The sequence below is a fragment of the Lontra canadensis genome, unplaced genomic scaffold (genome assembly GCF_010015895.1).
Source record: "Lontra canadensis isolate GAN:19392208 unplaced genomic scaffold, GSC_riverotter_1.0 scaffold122, whole genome shotgun sequence".
NCBI classification, from domain to species: Eukaryota; Metazoa; Chordata; class Mammalia; order Carnivora; family Mustelidae; genus Lontra; species Lontra canadensis.
Genome location: NW_022631116.1, coordinates 1,816,559 through 1,839,531, shown reverse-complemented (window position 1 = coordinate 1,839,531; position 22,973 = coordinate 1,816,559). Strand labels below are relative to the sequence as shown.

At 44.3% G+C, this 22,973-nt stretch overlaps 1 protein-coding gene across 1 annotated transcript in view; it reads left to right on the top strand.

Moving 5' to 3' along the window:
- Positions 1 to 21,007, top strand: part of LOC116857322 (F-box/WD repeat-containing protein 10-like) — a 64,371-nt gene extending 43,364 nt beyond the window's left edge. The window contains exons 15-21 of the mRNA XM_032841305.1: positions 240 to 361; positions 5,558 to 5,706; positions 6,657 to 6,799; positions 14,202 to 14,360; positions 16,431 to 16,699; positions 17,562 to 17,717; positions 20,158 to 21,007. Of these exons, the coding sequence (XP_032697196.1) occupies positions 240 to 361; positions 5,558 to 5,706; positions 6,657 to 6,799; positions 14,202 to 14,360; positions 16,431 to 16,699; positions 17,562 to 17,717; positions 20,158 to 20,957 (1,798 nt within the window). The 3' untranslated portion in view covers positions 20,958 to 21,007. The remainder of the gene's footprint in view (positions 1 to 239; positions 362 to 5,557; positions 5,707 to 6,656; positions 6,800 to 14,201; positions 14,361 to 16,430; positions 16,700 to 17,561; positions 17,718 to 20,157) is intronic.
- The last annotated feature ends 1,966 nt before the right edge of the window (positions 21,008 to 22,973 follow it).

Below are 22,973 nucleotides of genomic sequence, written 5' to 3'. Positions count from 1 at the left end.
ACCATTTCTAATCTACCAGTGAGGAAATGACGCCTACACAGAAGTTAAGTAACTTTCCCAAAGTTACGCCTAATGGCTGCTGCAACTGGGATTCAAATCCAGGCCTCTGACTCTGAGCTTGACCATGAAACTTTGCTGCCTTCCAATAGACTGTTGGTCTAAGGGAGGTCGTGTATAGTATGATCCCTTTGGGCCCTCAGAAAAAATCTCAAAAACATTTTTTGGCCTGATTCCTGCAGATCCTGGGATCTGAAAAGTGGGGCTTGTATACGAATCTTCAATGGCCACCAGGGGACAGTCACTTGCATGGATTTATATAAGAACAGGCTCGTATCTGGAGCAAGAGATTGCCAGGTGAAAGGTGAGAAAGAAATGCCTTGACCTTTCTTAGAAGTTCCCCCAAACTCATGAATTGTCAAAATGCTGTTTTCCTCATTTCTGTAGGAAGATGTTCTTTTTTTTTTTTTTTTAAGATTTTATTTATTTATTTGACAGAGAGAGAGGGAGCACAAGCAGGGAGAGTAGCAAGCAGAGGGAAAGGGAGAAGCAGGCTCCCCAAAGAGCAGGGGGAACCTGATATGGGACTCGATCCCAGGACCCCAGGGATCATGACCTGAGCCGAAGGCAGTTGCCCAACCACCTGAGCCACCCAGGCGCCCGGTAGACATTCTTCCATCCATCCATCCATCCATCCATCCATCCATCCATCCATCCCTCCTTCCATGCATGCATGCATGCATCCATCCATCCTTCCATCCATCCATCCATCCATCCATCCATCCATCCATCCTTCCTTCCATCCATCCTTCCATCCATCCATCCATCCATCTATCCACCCACCTATCCATCCATCCTTCCATCCATCCATCTATCCATCCTTCCATCCATCCATCCATCCATCCAACCATCCAACCATCCTTACATCAGTGGATCCATTCATGTAACAACTGTCTGTGGAATACCTACAGTATGCTAGACACTGTGTTAGGTGCTAAGGAAAAAAAAAATATGATATGGCCCTTTCAATATGGCTTTTTATCTTCTCAAGAGGCTCAATCTTTTAACGGAGATAGATAATAAATATATAATTGAGGATATAAATATATGAATAATAATAGCTGCCACTTACTGATTACTAACTTTGTGACTGACACGGGTACTTTACACATATTATTTATTAATTTAACCCTCACAGGAAGCCTCTGTGGTGGAGGCAGATGAGGAATCCAAAACTTGGAGAGAAAAACAACTTGCCCAAAATCAGAGCTGCTGAGTGATAGAGTGGGGATTTAAATCCAGGGCTGTCTGACTCTAAATCACAGGCTCCTAACCAACATGTGGATTTTTTTTTTTTTAAGATTTTAATTTATTAGAGAGAGCAAGCACAAGGAGGGGGAGGGACAGAGAGAGGGAGAAGGACAAGTAGACTCCCTTCTGAGTGCGGATGCCAACTCGGGCTCAGTCCCTGGACCTTGATATTATGACCTAAGCCAAAGACATTTAACTGACTGAGCCACCCAGGCGTCCCACATGTGGAATTCTAAGGGACTGTAGAAGTAAGAGTAACAGGGAAAGCATCACAGACAGGGTGCTGTTTGAGTGTGTTTCTTTCTTTCTCTCTTTCTTTCTATTTATTTTTTTAAAAGATTTTATTTATTTATTTGCCAGAGATAGAGAGTGAGTTTGCACAAGTAGGAGGAACAGCAGGCAGAGGGAGAAGCAGGCTCCCCACTGAGCAAGGATCCTGATGCAGGGCTCGAGCCCAGGACCATGGGATCATGACCTGAGCCAAAGGCAGATGCTTAATGGACTGAGCCACCCAGGCGTCCCAGGGTTGAGTGTGTGCTTGAGGATGAGTAGTTCTACAAGCAGAGGGAGAATGTAGGATGTTCTAAGCAGAAGGCACAGCACAGGCAAATTCACAGAAGGCTGAAGAAAATGGTGTCTTTAGGGAATTTCCCCTTGCTCGGTATGGCTGGACTGCAGTATGTGTTGTTGGACATAAAGCTGGTTAGTTTGTTTGGGGCCAGATAATCAAGGGCCTTCTGCATCATGGTAGGAAATTGAACTTTAACCTATAGAATGCAGGAGGCTATCAATGCACTTTGACCTGCAGGCTGACATGGTCAACTGTGTGTCTGAAAAAGATAACTAGTGATAGTGTGGAAGGAAGATTTGGAGTTGGGGGACTATGCAGACAAGCGACAGGCGGAGACACGACTCAGTCTGGAGAGCTACTGTGGCATCTTCAGACAACTCAGAACAGACAAACGTGAAGAAAGCCAGGGGGATATGAGTTTCCATGAGGGGGTACAGACTGAAGGGCGATTCCTATAGGGACTTGGGAGGACTTTGCCACCAGCTGGATATGGAAGAGGAAGATAGAAGGGTAGACAATGAGGCCAGACCTTTAAACTCAGGCCAGTGAGTTTTTGGACATGCTGAGTATGGTAGGCAGAATAATGGCCAACCGAACATGTCCCGTCCTAATCCCTGCAGCCTGTGACCATGCTATCTCATATGGCAAAAGGGACTTCGCAGATGTGATTAAGTTGAGGACCTTAAAGTGGAGAGGTTATCCTGGGTTATCAGTGTGGGCCTGTGGGTCATCATACAGATGATTAAAAACAGAAATTTTCTCAGATCTGATCAAAAGGAGATGTGACTTTGGAAGAATGGTCAGAAACATGCAACGTTGCTGGCTTTGAAGGTGGAGGAGGGGATCATGAGCCGAGGAACATGGGTGGCCCTTAGAAGGTGGAACAGGCAAGGAAATGGGTCCCTCCAGCTCCAGAATCTCCCTAAAGGAACACAGCTCTCTTGTCACCTTGATTTCAGCCTTATGGGGAGGTCACGCCAGACTGCTGTACGATAATATATTTGTCTTGTTTTTAGCTATTAAACAATTGTGACTATTTGTTACAGTGGCAATAGAAAGCTAAGGCATCAGGTATGGGACTCCTGAGGACAGCGACGGGAAGATTGCTGGAGGCAGGTGGAAGTGTGAGTTTACATAGGAGTTTACCATATAACAGGTCTGGGGCTCCAGACACAGCGATTTGGTGGTTATCAGTTATAAGGAAAGGTGGAAGCTCCAGGCGTGGATGACATGTCCCCTGCAAAGCAAGAGGAAAGAGTCAAAAGAAAAGAGAAGCAAGGGACCCAGGAAAGCGTATCATTGCTAGGGGTAGGTGGAGGAAGAAGGTGCTGGAAAGCAAGAATGGAGTGTTGTTCCATAGGCAAACCCTCAGACCTGCTTAAGAAACCTTACTCCCTACCTCTTTGCCCTCCTTGACCTGAAAGTCTCTTTGCCATGACTGCTTTGAGGAGGGGAGCAGAAAGGAGGAAAGGAAGAAGATTTGGAGTTGGAAGGCCAGACAAGGCCTCCAGACTTGAGGGAGTCTTGCATGGCTACTGGTAGAGCTGGAGCTAGGGGAAGGGCCCCCCAAACTCCTAGTAGTCAAGATACACATTTTTATTTTTATTTCATTTTATTTTTTAAAATTTTAATTAACATATAATGTGTTATTAGCCCCAGGAGTACAGGTCTGTGAATCACCAGGTTTACACACTTCACAGCACTCACCATAGCACGTAACTTCCCCAATGTCCATAACCCCAACACCCTCTCCCTACCCCCTCCCCCTGGCAACCCTCAGTTTGTTTTGTGAGATTAAGAGTCTCTTATGGTTTGTATCCCTCCCAATCCCATCTTGTTTAGGATACACATTTAAAAAAATTTTTTTATTTGTTTATTTGAGAGAGAGAGAGAGAGAGTGTGAGAGAGAGCGCATGAGTGGGGGGAGGGGCAGATGGAGAAGCGGGCTCCCTGCTGAGCAGGGAACCCAGTGTGGGGCTCAATCCCAGGGCATAACCTGAGCCAAAGGCAGATGCTTAACCACCTGAGCCACCCAGGCGCTTCTCAAGATACACATTTTTTTAAAAAAGATTTTTATTTATTTATTTGAGAGAGAATGAGTGAGAGAGAGCATGAGAGAGGAGAAGGTCGGGGTAGAAGCAGACTCCCCAAGGAGCTGGGAGCCCGATGCAGGACTCAATCCTGGAAGTCCAGGATCATGACCTGAGCCGAAGGCCGTTGCTCAACCAACCGAGCCACCCAGGCACCCTCGAGATACACATTTTAAAACGATATTGAAAATGTCAAAATTAATTCACAAAATACATGACGAAAAAAGTTTCAAAAGATCTTACCCTAATCCTAGCCCCATCCCCCAGCCTGCTTGCTTCCCCTGGGCTCCTCCCAGCTCCCTCGGTTACCCATAGAAAGAAAAAGAGATGTTAGAGACCTGAAATGTAACCCCCAACTTGTTAAAAAAAAATTTTTTTTGGAAGATTTTATTCATTTACTTGAGACAGAGATAGAACACAAGCAGGGAAAGTGTAGAGAGAGTGGGACAAGCAGGCTTCCCACTGATCGGGAGCCCAACATGGGGCTCGATCCCAAGACTCTGAGACCATGACCCGAGAAGTCAGACGCTCCATCTGGTGAGCCAGCCAGATGCCCATCAGCATTCTCCTTTCTAATCAGATGAAAGGGCCAATGTGTATATAAAAAACATGTGAAGAAAGCGTACTTATTTAGTTAGGATGAATCTAGTATATGCAGTTAAGAGCATGGCTTCTGGATCCAGACTCCTAGGGTTCGAATCCCAGCTCATTCTGCTTACCATCTGTGTGATCTTGGGCTACTCAACTTCTCTATCCCTGTTTCCTCATCTGCGCTGTGGGGAATCATTATAGCAACTGTCTTGGGAAGATGAGTTAATGCATGTCAAACACTCCCAATGGTGCCTGGCTCATTGTGTGTGCTACGTGTCAGGATCAGTCGTGGTTATTATTTTGTCCTAGGTTATACATTCTGTTGCCTGACAGGTACTTTGGGGCTGACGAGGCCGATTTCAGTGGTCTCATCCCTGAATCTGTAGTGCCTCCTTTCAGTTCTTTCCTTTAAGCTCTGTTCTCCCACCTACCCAGCTACGTTCATATCTTCCCAACCCTTACAGTGTGCTAGGCAGTTGCCCTATCATGTCTGTGTAGAAGCACCATTAAGGCTGCTCCCAGCTCTGGCAATCTGTCAGTTAGTAAAATCCAAAAGTCAGATTCAAAGATACTTTAAAATGTAAATAAGGATAGACAGCTTTCTTTGCTTTTGGAGCTAGAAGGGGTGAGTCAGGAGAACAGCGTCTGGAAACCATGGTGCCATGGAACATATGCCATGATTTTCCTGAAATCCACTCAATAGCAAGTATTTTGTAGGTTCAAGAGGAGCCTTATTAGAGAGGAGCTGTCTGGCACTTGGACCCCAACACTAAGTTCTAGGGTTGGAGCCAAGGTCTATTGATGGTGGCTTCCCCAGGAGCCCATGGTCAGGGAGCTCTGTGTTGCAGACTCACGGAGCTGTTGGTGAGCCTACAGGGGTGGTGGGCCAGGCGACAGCCTTCTAGGGTCTGACTTGATGGGCTTGGCTTTGGTGATGGGGTCCAGAACTCCACTGTAACCTGCTTTCATGCCCCTTCTCTTCCTGCCTCCCTTTCAGAGTGGGATATAGAGACAGGGAAGTGTCTGAAGACATTTAAACACAAAGACCCCATCTTGGCCACCAAGATCAATGACACCTACATTGTGAGCAGTTGTGAGCGAGGGTTAGTCAAAGTGTGGCACGTTGTCTCCGCCCAGTTGGTAAAGGTGAGAGGGTGGTGGGCTGTTGGGGCAATGGGGTACTGGTGGTGATGGATTGGAGGAAACTTAGGGTCTCCCCCAGAGGACTCCCCACACCACCCTAAAGCTACCAACTTATGGTCGCCAAAAGGAGGGTCCTGAAGAGCTCCCCCAAAAAAGGGGCATTCTGACTCAGTGGAGGGTCATGTCATTGAGGTGGTGGTAGAAGGCTACATTCTGACTCAGCATAGTATACAGACTCAGGGTCTTTTCACGGCAGCAGAAGTAAAGTGACTTTTCCTTCTCCAGAACATTTTACCCTGACTCTTGCATGGGTAAGGGAATGGACAAAGTCAAAGTGGTTCTCCTCCTTAACTCTGTGGTAAAAAGAGAACATCTGCTGTCTTGAAAACGATTGAATGTTCACATGTTAAAAAATATCTCTGGATTTGAACTCCTGTGGCCTTAGTGGGTGGTGGTGAGATTTGTTGGTGCCGGGAACACAGGGGCAAAATGAGAAGCTGCTGGCCTGGCTGATGGATTTCCCATCAGTCTTGTCCCCATGGTCTAATCAGCAGTTGCAGGTGCAGGGGTGTCCCAGGTGTCCTCTGGTCTTGGCAAGGAGCTAGGGATGGAATGCCTGACCGTATGCCATGTGGCAGCAGAGGATGGTGGATTTTGGCCTCTGGTACTTCAGGAAGATGAGGCCTGCCCCAGCCACAGACCCACCAGGAGCAAGGCCTCTCCCTGACCACATTCTTCTTTCAGTGGGGAGAGAGAGCTCTGGGGGGAGGGTCCAGAGCTGGTGTCCAGACACCACTGGCCTTCTTAGAACAAAAGTGAAGTTGGCTCAGGTGGCAGTCATGGATTGGTGGAGTGTGGCTTTGCAGTTCCTCGAAAGACACCTCCAGCTTGGGCCCTTGGAGGACTCACCATCTGAGTTGAAGAGGGCTGAAAAGAGGCCTCTTGTCTTGCAGACTCTCAGTGGCCACGAGGGAGCCGTGAAGTGTCTCTGCTGCGACCAGTGGCACCTCCTCTCGGGAAGTACTGATGGCCTGGTCATGGCCTGGAGCATGGTGGGAAAGTACGAGCGGTGCCTCATGGCCTACAAGCATCCAAAGTAGGTGTAGGAAAGCCCTCATTGATGAATGTAGTACTCTGTCCTTTTCCCTTGTAGCCAGACTTTGGTTTTTGGCAGATCAGCCCTTTCCAGGCTCTGCTGACCTTTTGTCCCCTCTACATGTTCCCCATCCCCACCCTGCCCCACCCCCTCATTTGGCCATTCCCTCTCCCACCACCACTTATTTCTCTTAAGAAATAACAGTACTCAATGTGGATCTTGACAAGTTATTGAAATGTTAATGCTTATGACACACCTGATACGTTTGTATCCGTTGTCTACTAAGGAATATTGACAGAACTGTCCCAAAGATTGCCAGTTCCAGGAAAATTAAAATACTTGGAGTTTGTCGGTCTTTACTACAGGAAGCTTATGTTCACAAAAGCTTAAAGTCACCCAAGGGTGACCAAGGTTTAAAAGTAACTTAAAGGCTTAAAGAAGGAGCTTTCTTACAAGTCTGCTGGCTACATTCCATTCCAGGACAGCAAATGGATCTCATTTTATAATTCCAGTCCCAATTTTGTGGGGGTGGTGCTTGGAGCCAATTGAGAAGTAGTCTGAGGTCACATCTGAGCTTACTTGGAAGGGATATTGTGGTCAGTTCATGGTTCTTTCATGGGCATGGGTTTTATAGTTTGCTCTGGGTCCCTCTTATACTACATGAATAATGCTTCTTCCCCTAAGTGCACTATAAAAAACTCTAGGAAACAAAATGCTATCCTAATTGACTAGAGGAGTAAATGGATCTTCTAGGTGATCTATTTGGGATAGTTATTCAGTAAAATATGGCCCTAGATTTCCACATATCTTCATAGGAACCTCTTGAGCACACACTGACTTTGTGGGAGGAGGGGGATTTGGGTCATTTTTGTGTATATTTACTCATTGTGTGTATGACTGCACCATTGATGAGTGGGTGCTGGGCAAGGCTTCTCTTTGGTGCATTATCCAACCCTTCTGTGATTATCAGCGAGCTTCTTAGCATATCATCTGGATTCTTGAATTCAAGAGTCAAACTTTATGATACACCTGAAAATTACAGCCTTCCAAGCATGATTCTGTAGGATTTAGTTTAGGTATTGGAAAATAATCTGTTCCCAGGAAACCTAGCAGTTTGGTTGCCATTCTGTCAACCCGTGAGCCTCCCACTCCACCTCAGCAATGGGACCTTCTCAGACCATTCTCATTGACATTGAATGACGGCCCCAACATCTCATTCACATTGGTCCTTGGTCCCTTCACAGTTACAGCAAGTCCATAGCTATGTAGAGGACATGGTCAATGTTCTTGTTTGTCAGGCCCTTCCTCTACTCATCTGTAGTAGTGGTGTGCACATGGAAGTGCTTCTAATTGATTGGTAATGAGGACCGACTTGCAGGTTGCCTTTCTGGAGAGTTCTAATGATGGGACTGGTACCCATCTTTTGAATATGATATAGGTGATTATATCCTGTGTATCCATCATCATAGACTTATAATTATTGCCTCATGTAGTGGCCTTTTCAATGAGATAGAAAAAAAAGACCTATAAACAGAAACCACATTTATACTGTCTTTTATATTTATCTAGGTAGTTACCTCTACTGATGCTCTTTATTCATGCGGATTTCAGTTACTAGTAGTGTCCTTTCACTCCAGCTTGAAGGAGACTGTATAGCATTTCTTGCTAGTGTGAACTCCCAGTTTTTGTTTATTTGGGAATATCTTAATTTCTCCATTTTTAAAAAAGATTATTTATTTATTTGACAGAGAGAGAGAGAGAGATCACAAGTAGGCAGAGAGGCAGGCAGAGAGAAAGGGGGGAGGCAAGCCCAATGTGGAGCTTGATCCCGGGACCCTGAGATCACGACCTGAGCCAAAGGCAGAGGCTTAACCCACTGAGCCACCCAGGCACCCCTTAATTGCCCCATTTAAAAAAATTTTTTTTTAGATTTTATTTATTTATTTATTTGACAGACAGAGATCACAAGTAGGCAGAAAGGCAGGCAGAGAGAAAGGGGGAAGCAGGCTCCCCGCTGAGCAGAGAGCCCGATGTGGGGCTCGATCCCAGGACACTGAGATCATGACTGTTAGGGTCCGTAATCAAAGGAGCAAGACTGATACAAAGCGAAGGTCAAGCAAAGCTTTATTTCGCGCCAAGCATCGAGAATCAAACTGACCAGTCAGGGCCGTCTCTTGCAAAGAGGCAACCCCTCCCAGCCTCACAGACTAACTTTTATAGAGGTAGTTTAGCTGGGCTATACATAGGTGGTCAATGAGATTGCAATACGCAGAGAACACTGCACAGTCATGCTAAGTCTGCCACACACAGAAAAAAACTGCTAGGTAACACACGGGTGGCCAATTGAATTTCAATTTACCCTAGTAGATATATGCGTGCCCCACTGATTGGATGTCTTCACCTGGCCTGACCAGCCCTTGTATCTAGGCTTTGCAAGTAAGTTCCTCTGGGAGGGGCCGGGTCAATCTAAGTTCACTACATAAACACAAAATGACTCCCTCTGGCCAACCAGGCCCTTACAATGACCTGAGCCAAAGGCAGAGGCTTTAACCCACTGAGCCACCCAGGTGCCCCAATTCCCCCATTTTTGAGGACAGTTTTGATGGATATAGAGTTCTTGGTTTATAGTTATTTTTTCCTTTCAGCACTTTGAATATGTCATTTCATTGCCTTTGGCCTCCATATTTTCTGATGGTTTCCAGTGAGAAATCAGTTGTTGATACTACTTCATTTGTTGATACTACTGAGGATCCTTTTTATGTGATGAGCTGCTTCTGTTTTGATCCTTTCAATACTCTCTTGGTCTCTAGCTTTTTCCAGTTTGATTATGATATGTCTAGATGTGGATCTCATTAGTTTATCACAGTTTGAATTTGTTGAGCTTCTTGCATGTGTAGATTAATGATTTCCATTGTATTTGCAAAGCTTTTGGCCATGATTTCTTTAAATATTTCTGCCTCTTTCTCTCCTTTCTTTCTGGGATTCCTACTACCCGTGTGTTGCGGTTTGATGATGTCACACAGGTTTCCGAGGTTCTGTTCATTTGTCTTCATTCTTTTTTCTTTCTGTTCTTCAGCCTGGAAAAATCTAAATTGACCTCTCTTTCCTTTGCTTGTTCTGCCTACATGAATGTATTGCTGAGCTCCTCTAGTGAATTTTCATTTCCATTACTTAATTTTTCAATTCCAGAATTTCTTCCTTTTTTTTTTTTTTTTAAGATTATTTATTTGACAGAGAGAGAGACAGCAAGAGAGGTAACACAAACAGGAGGAGTAGGAGAGGGAGAGGGAGAAGCAGGATCCCTGATGAGCAGGGAGCCCGATGCAGGGCTGGATTCTAGGACCCTGATATCATGACCTGAGCCAAAGTCAGACACTTAATGACTGAGCCACCTAGGTGCCCCTCAACTCCAGAATTTCTTTCTTTTAAAAAAAAAAAGATTTTATTTATTTATTTGAGAGAGAGAGAGAGACAGAGATAGCGACAGAGAACACAAAAGGGGAAGAGAGGGAGAAGCAGGCTCCTCGCTGAGCGGGGAGCCTGATGCAGGACTCGATCCCAGGACTCCAGGACCATGACCTGAGCCGAAGGCAAATGCTCAACCAATGGAGCCACCCAGGTGCCAACTCCAGAATTTCTATTTGAAATTTTTTAAAAATAATTTCTAACTCTTTATTGGTAATCTCTATTTGGTGAGACACTGTTTTCTTACTTTTACTTTTTTAGACCTGTTTTTATTTGCTATTTGAACATGTTTAGAATAAAGTCTCATCTAGAAAGTCTAACCATTGGGTTTCCTTGCAGACCTTTGCAATTGATTACTTTTTCCCCTGTATATACTCTTCAGTATCTTTTTTTTAATAAAGATTTTATTTATTTGATAGACAGAGATTACAAGTAGGCAGAGAGGCAGGCAGAGAGAGAGGAGGAAGCAGGTTCCCCGCTGAGCAGAGAGCCCGATGCGGGGCTCGATCCCGGGACCCTGAGACCATGACCTGAGCCGAAGGCAGAGGCCTCAACCTACTGAGCCACCCAGGCGCCCCTCTTCAGTATCTTTTTATACTTTATATATATATGTATATATATATATATATATTTATATATTTATATATTTATTTATTTTATTTATTTTTTAAAAATATTTATTTGAAAACTAGGCATTTTGGATATTTTAATAGGACATCTCTGGAAATCAAATTCTTCCCCATTCCCAGGGTTTGTTTTCACTGTTGCCTGTTGTGGCTTTTCTTATGTGTTTGCTTAGTGAGTCTGTATATTGTCTTGTTTGGCCGCTGAAGTCTCTATTCTATTACCTTGGTGGTGACTGAGTGGAATAGGTTTATTTGAACACCTGGAAGTAAAATATCTCCCATTTTTTTTTTTTTTTGCCAAGGGGCTCTGTGTACCTGTTGAGGGAAACTTTCAACACTCCGCTAGACAGTTTACAACTCTGCCTTAGCTCTCACTTTTGTTTGCGGAGAACATCAAGGTCAGCTAAGAGTGAGGTCTTTCCTCAGTGTGTGCACAGCTCTGTATATGGCCACATAGAGTCCCAGGAATGTGTCTGAGCATTTCAAAGCCCTAATGGACATTTTATTCCCCAGCTTTAACATTAAATCTTTTTGGTTAGTGTATTGCTTGCTCCAACAGATGTCTATTGCCTTAGGCAGCAGTGACTACAAGATTTGACTGTCAAGGCCTTCAAAGAATACTCCCCAGGTAGCGGCTTTAGCATTGGGTGAGTTCCTACTAAAGCAAAATAAAGACAAGCTTTTTGAACCAGTCTTCCAGGAAGCCATGACAGAGGTCAAATAATTCATTGTGAAGGAGGTTGGTTCTGTTTCCTCTAGTACCAGGAATGTGGGCTGTTACTTTCATGGTTACCAGTGAGCTGGGGAGTTGGGAATGGGAGTTGGGTAAGTTAATATACCACAAAGTTCACTCTTCTTATTGACACAAAGCCATCCTTTGTCTGAGTGCTTCTTGCGTTGCTGCAAGCCTTTGGTTATTTTCCACAGTTCTGAAAAAGTTAATTTTGCCAGTTTTTGCCAGTTTTTTCATTGTTTTTATGGAAGGGTAGGATTTTGGAGTTCCTTCTTCCACCATTCTTCCTGACATCTCTCTCTGCAGTCTTTTTTTTTTTTTTTTTTTGAAAGATTTTATTTATTTGACAGACAGAGATCACAGGTAGGCAGAGTGGCAGGCAGAGAGGCGGGGAGGTGGGGGGAAGCAGGCTCCCTGCCAAGCAGAGAGCCCGATGCGCAGCTTGATCCCAGGACCCCGGGATCATGACCTGAGCCAAAGGCGGAGGCTTTAATCCACTGAGCCACCCAGGCTCCCCTCTGCAGTGTCTTTTGATTAAGAAAGAACAAAGAAGGAGATTTAAGAAAGAAATGACTTTTTTTTTTTAGGGGAGAGAGAAAACCTGAATGCAGGTGGAGCTATGACAGGTTCCTAGTAATCATTATTGTGTCAGATACTGGGCTGTTTGAAAAATACCTCCATTAATTTAATCCTGACAGCAGTCCTCTGAGGCAGAAATCACTACCTCCTTTTCATAGAAGACAAAACTAAAGACTGAGAGTCATGTTACTTTTTTAGGGTTATGCAGCCAGGAAGTGGTAGACCCAAGTTTGGACCCAGGTTTTCTGATCCTAAAGCCTGTGCTCTATTATATTACTAGGCCATAATGGTATAGGTTGAAATATTAAATGCCACAGGAGCCGATGAGAAGTGTAGGTCCAGCTCCATAAAATCAAAAGAGGTACAGAAAGAGTCAAACACTTCTACCACAGGGCCATCTCTCTTAGCTCTGGATTCTCTCTATAGGTAGACTAAGATGCACTTAAGACACCAATAAATGTATTATATTTCCATCTTAGACATAAAACGAGAACCTTGTTGGACTTCTTTTACATTTTTTTTACACTTCAGAATGAGTGATCAATTGATGGCTTGAGCTCTCCATCACACAAGCCCCATTGGCCTTTTTGCTGTCCTTTGAACATTCTAAGCATATTCCTGCCTTTCAAAGTCTTTGTTGTTTCTATTTTGCTAGTGGTTGGGTCTTTGAAACTTCTTAATCTGGCTCTTGGATCTGATCAGGGCTGCATGGTATGGGGTGGATGTCATGCTTTTAACCCACTGTATCAAGGATCATACTCTGAAATTGAGCTGACACTCACCATTTCAACAGATATTTACTGAGAACCTTCTTCTATGGGCTAGGCTTTGTGTTAGGTGCTGGGGATGCAAAGATGAAGAGGATGTGTGTTCTGCCCCAGAGAATCTTACAGTGTGCCTTAAGTTCGTGTATGTGTGCACGGGAAAGGGGAAATGGAGATAAAGGGTGGTTTTACGGAGAAGGTAGCATGTGAGTGGGGCTTGGATAGGTACAGATGACAGGGATTGAAGGACTTGATTTGCATATAAGATCCAACTAATTGGTGGCACCAGATTCAACTTCTTAGTATCATTACCAGGAGTAGGGTAATTACATTTTGCAGAATTGAATACTTCAGCCTGTCTGGAGTCCCAGTTGGCTGCAGATGTTGTAGGAATGTTTTATTGGAGGTATCTAAGTCTTCTGGTCCTCTCTCTGTTTCTGCTGGTCACCACCAAAGGGAATGCCTGTGTCTCATCCCTGGGTACGGTGTTTCTTTAGGATGTTTCACTGAAAGACTGAAAGTCACTAATTTTTTTTTTTTAAGATTTTATTTATTTATTTGACAGACAGAGATCACAAGTGGGCAGAGAGGCAGGCAGAGAGAGAGGGGGGAAGCAGGTTCCCTGCTGAGCAGAGAGCCCGATGTGGGGCTCGATCCCAGGACCCTGGGATCATGACCTGAGCCAAAGGCAGAGGCTTAACCCACTGAGCCACCCAGGCGCACCTGAAAGTCACTATTTAAGACCCAAAAGAAAATGCTGAGATATCAGGTTCTTGCTTCATAGAAAGATGATCATTTTCCCACCCGTTCTGTTCTTTCTTTACCCAATAATGCTATTTGAAAAGGAATCACAACATTAAGTACTTCTCTGCATGACTTTTGTAGAAGTCAGTAGGTAGGAACCAAACTGTAAGAGAAAAACCATGATTGCCTCCGTATCAGACCAATGCAAAACAAAACAAAGAGCCACGATGACGTAAGCCTTTGCCTGTTGCTATTCTGTGGCACTGTGACCAATTTGCAGAATATGTGACAGCAGAATGGGAGGAGAGGGTGCAAGCATGTCTTGAGGGTTAATAGCTTACATCCGGAATTATGAAGTGACGGCAGACATCACAGGGAGGGCAGTCATGACCAATGGTTTCCAGGCATGCACACAAAATCCTCCAAGCTACAAACAAACCCACGCAGTTTCCCAGAAGACAAGTACTGCCTGTTGCTCTGTTTCCTTCCAGGGAGGTGCTTCACGTGGCCCTTCTCTTCCTCCGGGTCATCAGTGCCTGTGCCGATGGCAAGATCCGCATTTACAGTTTCCTCAATGGGAACTGTCTGAAGGTGATGAAAGTCAATGGCAGAGGTGATCCTGTGCTGTCCTTCTTTATTCAGGGCAACAGGTAGGGTGGTAGGTGTGGAGGTCAGGGCTGTGAGCTCTTCCGTTTGGATCATTTTCTTCTCCTCTGGGATGCCAGCCCTGCATTTGCTGGCAGTAGGAGAGAGGGTGCCATGGTACCCTCCAATTTTGGCTGGAGAAGGGTCAATAGTCATATGGGGGGCGTGGATCGGACGTTGCACAAAGCTTAGCAAGCAGGGTTCATGTCACTCGGAATTTGTTCTGGATGTCTGGGCCAATCAGGCAGTGAGTACGGTATGACCCTGCTCTAAATGGGCAGCCCCGTTTGCTCCCTGACCAGCCATCTCTGATGCTCGCTTCTGATGCACAGAGACTTACAGGCGGGGAGTGGGATGGTAGGAACAGGGGGTCCAGTGTCTGGTGGCGCAGAGCTGAGCAGGTGAGTTTTACAGAAACCAGAACTGTGACCATGTGTATGTCATACTGTATTTGTCATAGGCTAGGTTCGGGGTGATAGTATGTGAAAATACCCAAATAGAATTAACTTTTGCATTCACTTGAGATATCTGTCCATCTTTCCTAACTGTGTTGCCTTCCTTTTAATGAAACCATACTAGGGCTATTTCCCATCTAAAAGGGGCAGGACTGGTAAGAAGTCTCCATCAAGGGACACTTTTTCAGTTTCAAAGTAATAGTGCCATTAAAAAAAATTTACCTCTGACCTTTTCTTTTTTATGACGTCTGAAGAGAGACATTTGCCTTTGGACCTGAGTAAAAATGAGTCAGAAAGGGAATCCTAATCGGAATGATTCTCCAAATTCCATGCTAGCATTTCTAACCAAAACAAGTCACTTTTTTTCTTTTTAATTAATTAATTAAAAAAGGATTTTATTTATTTATTTATTTGTCAGAGAGAGAAAGAGCACAAGCAGGCAGAGTGGCAGGTGGAGGCCGAGAGAGAAGCAGGCTCCCCGCTGAGCAAGGAGCCTGATGTGGGACTCCATCCCAGGACCCTGGGATCATGACCTGAGCTGAAGGCAGCAGGTTAATGGACTGAGCCATCCAGGCATCCCCAAACAAGTCACTCTTTAAGAGAGTTTACACTAACCGTGAAGGTCTTAAAATTCAGCCTTTTGGAACGCAAAGGAACCCACACATGTTATCTCCCTTGCTCCTTTATACTTCTAGGAGATCTAGGCAGAGAGTAGGGTAGATAATGAGCTCTGTGAACTTTGAGAATGTCAGAAACCAGTGGGTGGTTGGCGGTCCCTGCTAGGGGGCCCAGGTTTAGAACTCTTTTTCCTACCAGGGCATAAACATGTGCATTAGGAAAGATGGAAATCATCCTGCTTTATAAAGCACAACTCTTTTGTTTAAATGCAGAGCATACGTAGAGACCGTTTAAGGACAGAGGGACAGAGATGGGTGGGAGGGTCAGCAAGGGAGCAGAGTCCCTCCCACTAGAGTTCTCTTTATCCCCATCACAGCAATAAAACATGGCATTTAGATACTGTGCTTTAAAAAAAAAAAAAGTGAATTTCAAGACATCAATGTACAGAGTCCGTAACCTTTCTGCTTGGGGCACGCTAGGGACTCGGTACTCACTCTATGAAACAGAAATTCATTTAAAAATATTTTAACTTGAGGGGTACCTGGGTGGCTCAATGGGTTAAGCCTCTGCCTTTGGCTCAGGTCATGATCTCAGGGTCCTGGGATTGAGCCCCGCATCGGGCTCTGTGCTCGGCGGGGATCCTCCCCCACCACCCGCCTGCTTCTCTGCCTACTTGTGATCTCTCTCTCTGTCAAATAAATAAATAAAATATTGAAAAAAAATATTTTAACTTGAAAAGTGAAGGAATCAGAACATCCGTGCCCTGCTTACAGTTAATTTTCAAGAGGACCCTTTTCCCCGCCCCCCCCATTGCCTGGTCTGCGACCATTCACCATTCCAGACCCTCTAACAGCCTCCACCACCCTCTTTGTACAGTCACATCTCAGGCACTGTTCCCTCAGGCTTACGGTTGGATGGGACAGTATTGGAAATGCATATTCGGAGGCTGGGCAGTGGTGGCCTTCTTGCCTTTTGTGGGCCATCTTATTGTTTCGGTTCCAGGATGGTGATCAACACTGAGAGCAATATTCTCATGTTCCAGTTTGAGAATATAAAGTGGCAGTACTCCATGGACCAGGCCAAACAAAAGAAGAAAGATAAAGATGAGGACAGGGAAGAAAATGACCTCACCGAAGTCGCCTCCAGGTCTAGCACTCAGGTTTTCAGCCTGAGGGACTCGATGTCCAGTAAACAAACTGTGGGTCAGGAGTCCCTGTTAAGTAAACCATACAGGTCCCGAGTTTTCCTGAAGGACACCAGGGTACCTACAGGTAAGGGGGCTGAATCCCAGGCCACCTCGGTGGTTCCTAATGGAGCAGGTGGTGGTGGTGGTGGTGGCAGGACTAGCTTTTTCGTAGGATATTTTAGCCAATGATTTCTTTATGATGTAAATCCTAACTACTAAGGAAGATGGGATCCTGTTCTCCAGCTCAAGAGGATCTCCTGATTTTCAAGGCCTGGGTTTACCAGACATACTAGAATCTTTGTATAGTAGATAACACTGACCCTTTGTACTTGCCTTTCAAGCCAGAAACCAACACTCTCCACCCCATCCAAACATACATTACATAATAATTTCCTTAGAACAGAGACGAGCTATTACTATGCCACAGAATAATGTTCTAGGCAGAATGTATTATTTCTAGAGTCCTGATTGATAACATACATTCCCAGAAAATATTAGTTAAGAAGCAGAAATGTGTGTGTGTGTGTGATATGGAATGCCATTTTAAGACACAAAGAATAATTTAGGTGTGGGCTAGAGTATCCAGACTCCTTCCTTTCATCTGTCCTGCATTTGGCATGTGGAACTCAATCCACAGGTCTACAGAGAACATTAAGAGGTCACGTCCTGGTACGTTACACAGACAAATGATTAGCTCTCTTTGGAGGACAGAGGCCAGCCAGTGTAGATAATGTGTAAAACTTGACAGTCAGTTGAAAAAGTGGGTGAGAGGAAAGGCAGGAGGGGCTGTAGCCTTTGGCTCCAGTTGGCTTACCTAGTGTCATATGACAACAAACAACTAGGTGACGGTTTGGGTGAGAATCAGCCAAATTACCAGCTATGCCCCCATTATTTAGACCTCATTGAATTATGTAATTACAATGATTTCCTCCTCAATCTTCATTTAGAAGTCTTATCAGAGGGACCTAAAAGTCAAAGAAAGTCAAAATCACCCCAGAGAGATGGCAAGAAGAGAGTGAGTGCTCTTTCTAAGGAAGCACGCGGCATTGATGGTGGGCAAGAGAGTTTGGAAGCAAAATCCCTCACAGGAGATACAACGAACGGTGATATTTTACTCCAGATCAGGGGCAACATTCCCCCCCCCCCTCCCCTCTCTCTATTGCTCACTCTCTCTGTTCCATCTAGTGTTTCAGCAAATCAGTGACTCTTTGAGAATTCAGGAAGGATAAAACGTCTGACTTTTCTTAAGGGGGATGGGTTTTCCTTAATTGTCCCCTTATTAACTTGAGGCCACAGCACAAACACCTTTGTAAGGGCTGCCTTTCCGGTTTGGGGCTCACAGCCTTCTTCCCTTGTCGGGCCACTGAGACTTCTCACTTCTTGGACTGGTGTGTCATCATGAATAGGGTGTCCCTTTGTTGTTTTTTTGAGAGAGATTTCGGTAAAGATTTAAAATGCCTTTGCAATATTTTTGGCTAATATAATAGTGGTTCTTTGAATCAAACTCCCTGGAGAGACCAGCTTCAGGGTGAGGGTGAAACAGTTAAGTTTTAGAAGGGCTGTACTAACAATGGGAATCCTTGTATATACCTATGTTTAGGTACCTGTATCGGTATGCCTGTAGGGTAAAGTCTTAGGAGTTGCATTGCTGAGCCAAAGTGCCTTTAAAAATCTGAAAGGTAATGGGGCACCTGGATGGCTCAGTTGGTTAAGTGGCTGGCTCTTGGCTTTGGCTCATGTTGTTATCTCAGGGTCATGAGATCTAGCCCTGCATTGGGACTCTATGCAGAGTCTGCTTCAGGTTCTCTCTCCCTCTGCCCTTCCCACTCATGCTTTCTCTCAAATAAATAAATAAATAAAATTAAAAAAAATTGGAAAAAAAAGAGGTGGTGTACACACACACACACACACACACACACAGAGAGAGAGAGAGAGAGAGAGAGAGAGAGGAATATTACTCAATCATGAAAAGGAATGAAACCTTTTCATTTGCAACAACATGGATGGATCTAAGGGCTATAATGCTAAGTGAAATAAAAGAGAAAGACGAATGTTGTATGATTTCATTCCTATGTGGAATTTAAGAAACAAATGAAACAAATTAAAAAAGACCAAAAAACAGACCCTTAACTGTACAGAACAAACTGATGGACACCAGGTGGGGGGTGGGTAAAATAGGTCAAGGGTATATGATGAGCACTGGGGAATGTACAGAATCACTGTATTATACACCTGAAGCTAATATAAACTGTATATTCAGTATACTAGAATTAAAAATGTTTTTAAATAATAAAAAAAGAGGAGGACACTAGCATAACTGATAAATTTTCTTTGGATTAAAAAAAAAATTAGATGGATGCCTGGGTGGCTCAGTTGGTTAAGCATCTGACTATTGATCTCAGCTCAGGTCTTGATCTCAGGGTCATGAGTTCAAGCCCCACCTTGAGGGGGTTACTTAAAAAATAAACAAAAGTTTAAAAAGTTTAGAAAGATATTATCATAGTCACCCTTAAAAAATGATAGATCTATTTATAGTCCCACCAACAATGAGTGAGAGCTCCTACTCTACCCATGCCCAAATACGTGTTATCCAATCATTTTGTGCTTGCTTATATGATAAGTAAAAATGGTATTTACATTTTTTTTAAAGTTGATCACTAACGAAATGTCCACCAGTGGGCAATGACTAAGTCAATATGGAAAATTTCATACTGTGGAATATTATCTAATAGCTAAAAATTGTATCACGAGGACCCACATACGGTGACTTGGAAAGAGATTCACAATATATTATTATACGAAAAAATACCTTAATGAACAATGAGTCATCACAATTCCTTTTTAAAAAATTTGAGTACTGTTGACACACAGGTTACATTAGTTTCAGATGTACAACATAATGATTTGACAAGTTTATACATTATAGTGTGTTTACAAGTCTAGCTGCCATCTGTCCCCATATATATCCCTATTATAGTCTCATTGACTGCATTCCTTATGCTATGCCTTTTATTCCCATGATTTATTCATTTCCTTACTGGAAGCCTGTGTCTCCCACTTCCCGTTACCTGTTTTGCTCAGCCCCCACCACCTTCCTTCTGGCAGCCATCTGTTTGTGCTCTGTATTTATAGGTCGATTTTTTTATTTGTTTATTCATTTTTTAAAGATTCCACTTATGAATGAAATGATGTATTTGTCTTTCTTGGTCTGACTTATTGCACTTAGCATAATACCCTCCAGGTCTACTGTGTTGTTTCAAATGTCATGATCTCATCCTTTTTATGGCTGTGTAATATTCCTTTGTGTGTGTGTGACCATTGAGTATGATGTTAGCTGTGGGTTTGTCATATATGGCCTTTATTATGTTGAGGTGTGTTCCCTCGAACTCGACTTTCTTTCTCTCTCTTTTTTTTTTAAGAAAAATAAATAAATAAAATCTTTAAAAAAAAAAGAATGGGTTTAACTTTCATGCATAACTACTTACCAGTTTTCATGGCACACTCTGACTTGCTTCTGTTTTCTTTTCGTTTTTGAAAACCCAGAGGACAAGGAGAAAGTTCCACCTGGAGACTTGATCAGGAACTCAAAGAAAAAGCGCTGGCAAATCCCCATGTCACCGGACCAGTTCCTTCTCACGGTGAATGCCCTGCAGCAGGCCCATAAGTCAGGGGAGTTCGCCTATCCCCGGAGGCCCCAAACCCAAGTCATTGATGCCTGGGGACCTTCAATTTCACACCCAAGGAAGGTTCTGAATTTCAAAGGAATATCGGTCCAACAGGCAGTTAACAGGTTGCGACATAGCAACCCACCCATCGACGTGAAGCAAACCAATATTCCCCTGGAGATCCAGAAACTGCAGCCCAACCTGAAGAACTCTTTGCACAGTCCCCGAGTCCAGTCCACCATACCCCAGCCTGTGATCGTCTACCCCAGATTTGCTGGTGGCCTTAAGGGAGAAGACCAAGCGACTGGCCCCATCGGCGGGACAGCGCGTAGCTGTAGCCCTTTAACCAGCCTGCAGGTCATTAAACCGAACCGCATGCTGGCTCCCTCCGTGGGCATGAGAACCAAGTCCATCAAGAAAGATCGACCTCGTTTCTACACGACCCTTGATCCCTTTAGAATGAACACCGAGTTCATGTTGTTGACCGTAAAGGAGGAGAAGGAGTATAGGGAGGCCAAAATGAAGGAGTTCCAGGCCAGAAAGCCCAGAGACGTGGTCAGTCCAGAAAAAGCTAGCAGAGCTGCCTGGATCAGGAAGATCAAAGGCCTGCCGATCGATCATTTCATGAGGCAAGGGAAGACAGCAGCCCCTGAACTTGGACAAAACGTATTTATCTGAACCAGCCTTGGGAAATGAACATCTTACAATAAACAGAGAACCCAAGTGGATGTTGGTGTTTGTCCTTTTTGTTTTGCTTGCTTGTTTATTTTGGATTGTCCCTTGGCAGTGTGGGAGGTCTTAATCATCTTCCTATAAGCCAAAAGACTGATTAAGATCAAATCAAGAAAACAGAGGCAGGGAGGGGGGTGTTGCTGGGAGAGACTGGCATCTGTAGTCCCACTGGAAACCATTTAATGAAACTTATGAAAATCCAGCTTCAGGTGGGTGATGGGAAAGTGACCTTTGGAAATTAGATACCACTCATCACCACCAATTTAGTGCCATCATTCTGGTAGCAAATGAACTGATGGGATTGTATCATAAGAATGCACTGGAATTCCCTGGTATATTTGCACAGAAGCCTGATGAAACTCAATGACTTAAGAATCTATTTTTTTTTAAAAGATGTTATTTATTTGACAGAGACACAGGGAGAGAAGGGAATACAAGCAGGGGGAGTAGGAGAGGGAGAAGCAGGCATCCTGCCGAGCATGGAGCCTGATGTGGGGTGCCATCCTAGAATCCTGGCATCATGACCTGAGCTGAAGGCAGTCGCTTAACAACTGAGTCACCCTTCAATTAAGGTGCCCCTTCAATTAAGAATCTAAAAGGAGAAGCCCTCAGTGAGGTTGACCTATTGCATTTGAGAACATTATGTGTTCTTTTCCTTCTCAGAGCTAACCTCTATGGAACAGAATTGACCATACTCATCTTTTCTTCAAAGAGGAACACTAATATCAAGTGTGTTGATGTTTTCACCCAGACCTTCCAAGGATGGTGTCAGGGACCAGGCAGGTAATTGAAAAGGGTGCCATACACTATGGGAGCTATAGCCTATTGGAGAGTTCAAGCCCTATCCAAAGGGGTAGCTTCTCCTCGGTGGCTGAGCATGACCATCGGATAGCGTAGGATAATAGAAAATATATATTGGTCTCTGCCCCTAGTTCCTGGCATAGAGTTTCTGAAACCCTAATAAATTTCTAACTGATAGAAACACTAGGAGCATATTTTGTTTTAATGAGGGGACTCAGAGTGGGCTCCTGGATGGCTCCTGCATGGGGGAATGGTCATCAGAAGGACTAAGCCAGGATTAGAAGCTTGGATATTTAAGCCCCGCCCCAACTCCCCTAATCCTCCAAAGAGGAGAGAGGGGGGCTGGAAATAGAGTTAATGATCCCTCATGCCTACGTGATGAAGCTTCTATAAAAACTTAATAGCATGGGATTCAGAGAGTTTCCAGGTTAGTGAACACATCCATGTACTGGGTGAGGTACCCCAACTCCATGGACCCTCCCAGACCTGGCTCTGTGTGTCTGTATCTGGTTGTTCATCTAAATCTTTTAATAAACTGGTACATGTAAGTTTCCCTGAGTTCTGTGAACCCCTCTAGCAAATTAATTAAACCCAGGAAGATCAGAAGGAGCCCAGGTTGGCTCTGGGCTCAGTGTGGGGTTGGCTTCAGAGTCTCTCTCCGTCTCCCTCCCATTCACTCACTCTCTCTCAAATAAATAAATAAAATCCTAACAAAAGAGTTAATGCAGCACTAGTAAACAGCCATGTAAAAATCGTGATTTCTATGGAAAGGATCCCCTCAGTGAAGGAAATGTGCTAACACACATTATTCCATGAGTCTCCCAACAGCCCTCTGATGTGGGCCAGGCAGACAGGATATCGCTACAGTCACATTGTTATAATCACAGTTTCAAGGAGGATATGAGGTCCCTGAATGTCAGGTCCTTCACAGAGCAAAATGACATCTCCAGCGATTAAACTTAAAACAGTAGTAAGAATTACATTCACTATTTACTAAGCACACTGAACCTGTACGGATACCATTATCAACCCCACTTTACAACTGAGTGAAGACGTACATTGAGGTTAGCTGGGTACCTGGAAAAGCGGGGACTCAAATCCATGCTCTCAACCTCTATTCCTGTTTCCTGGCCTGTATTCCTCCCAAGATAAAACTCTCCA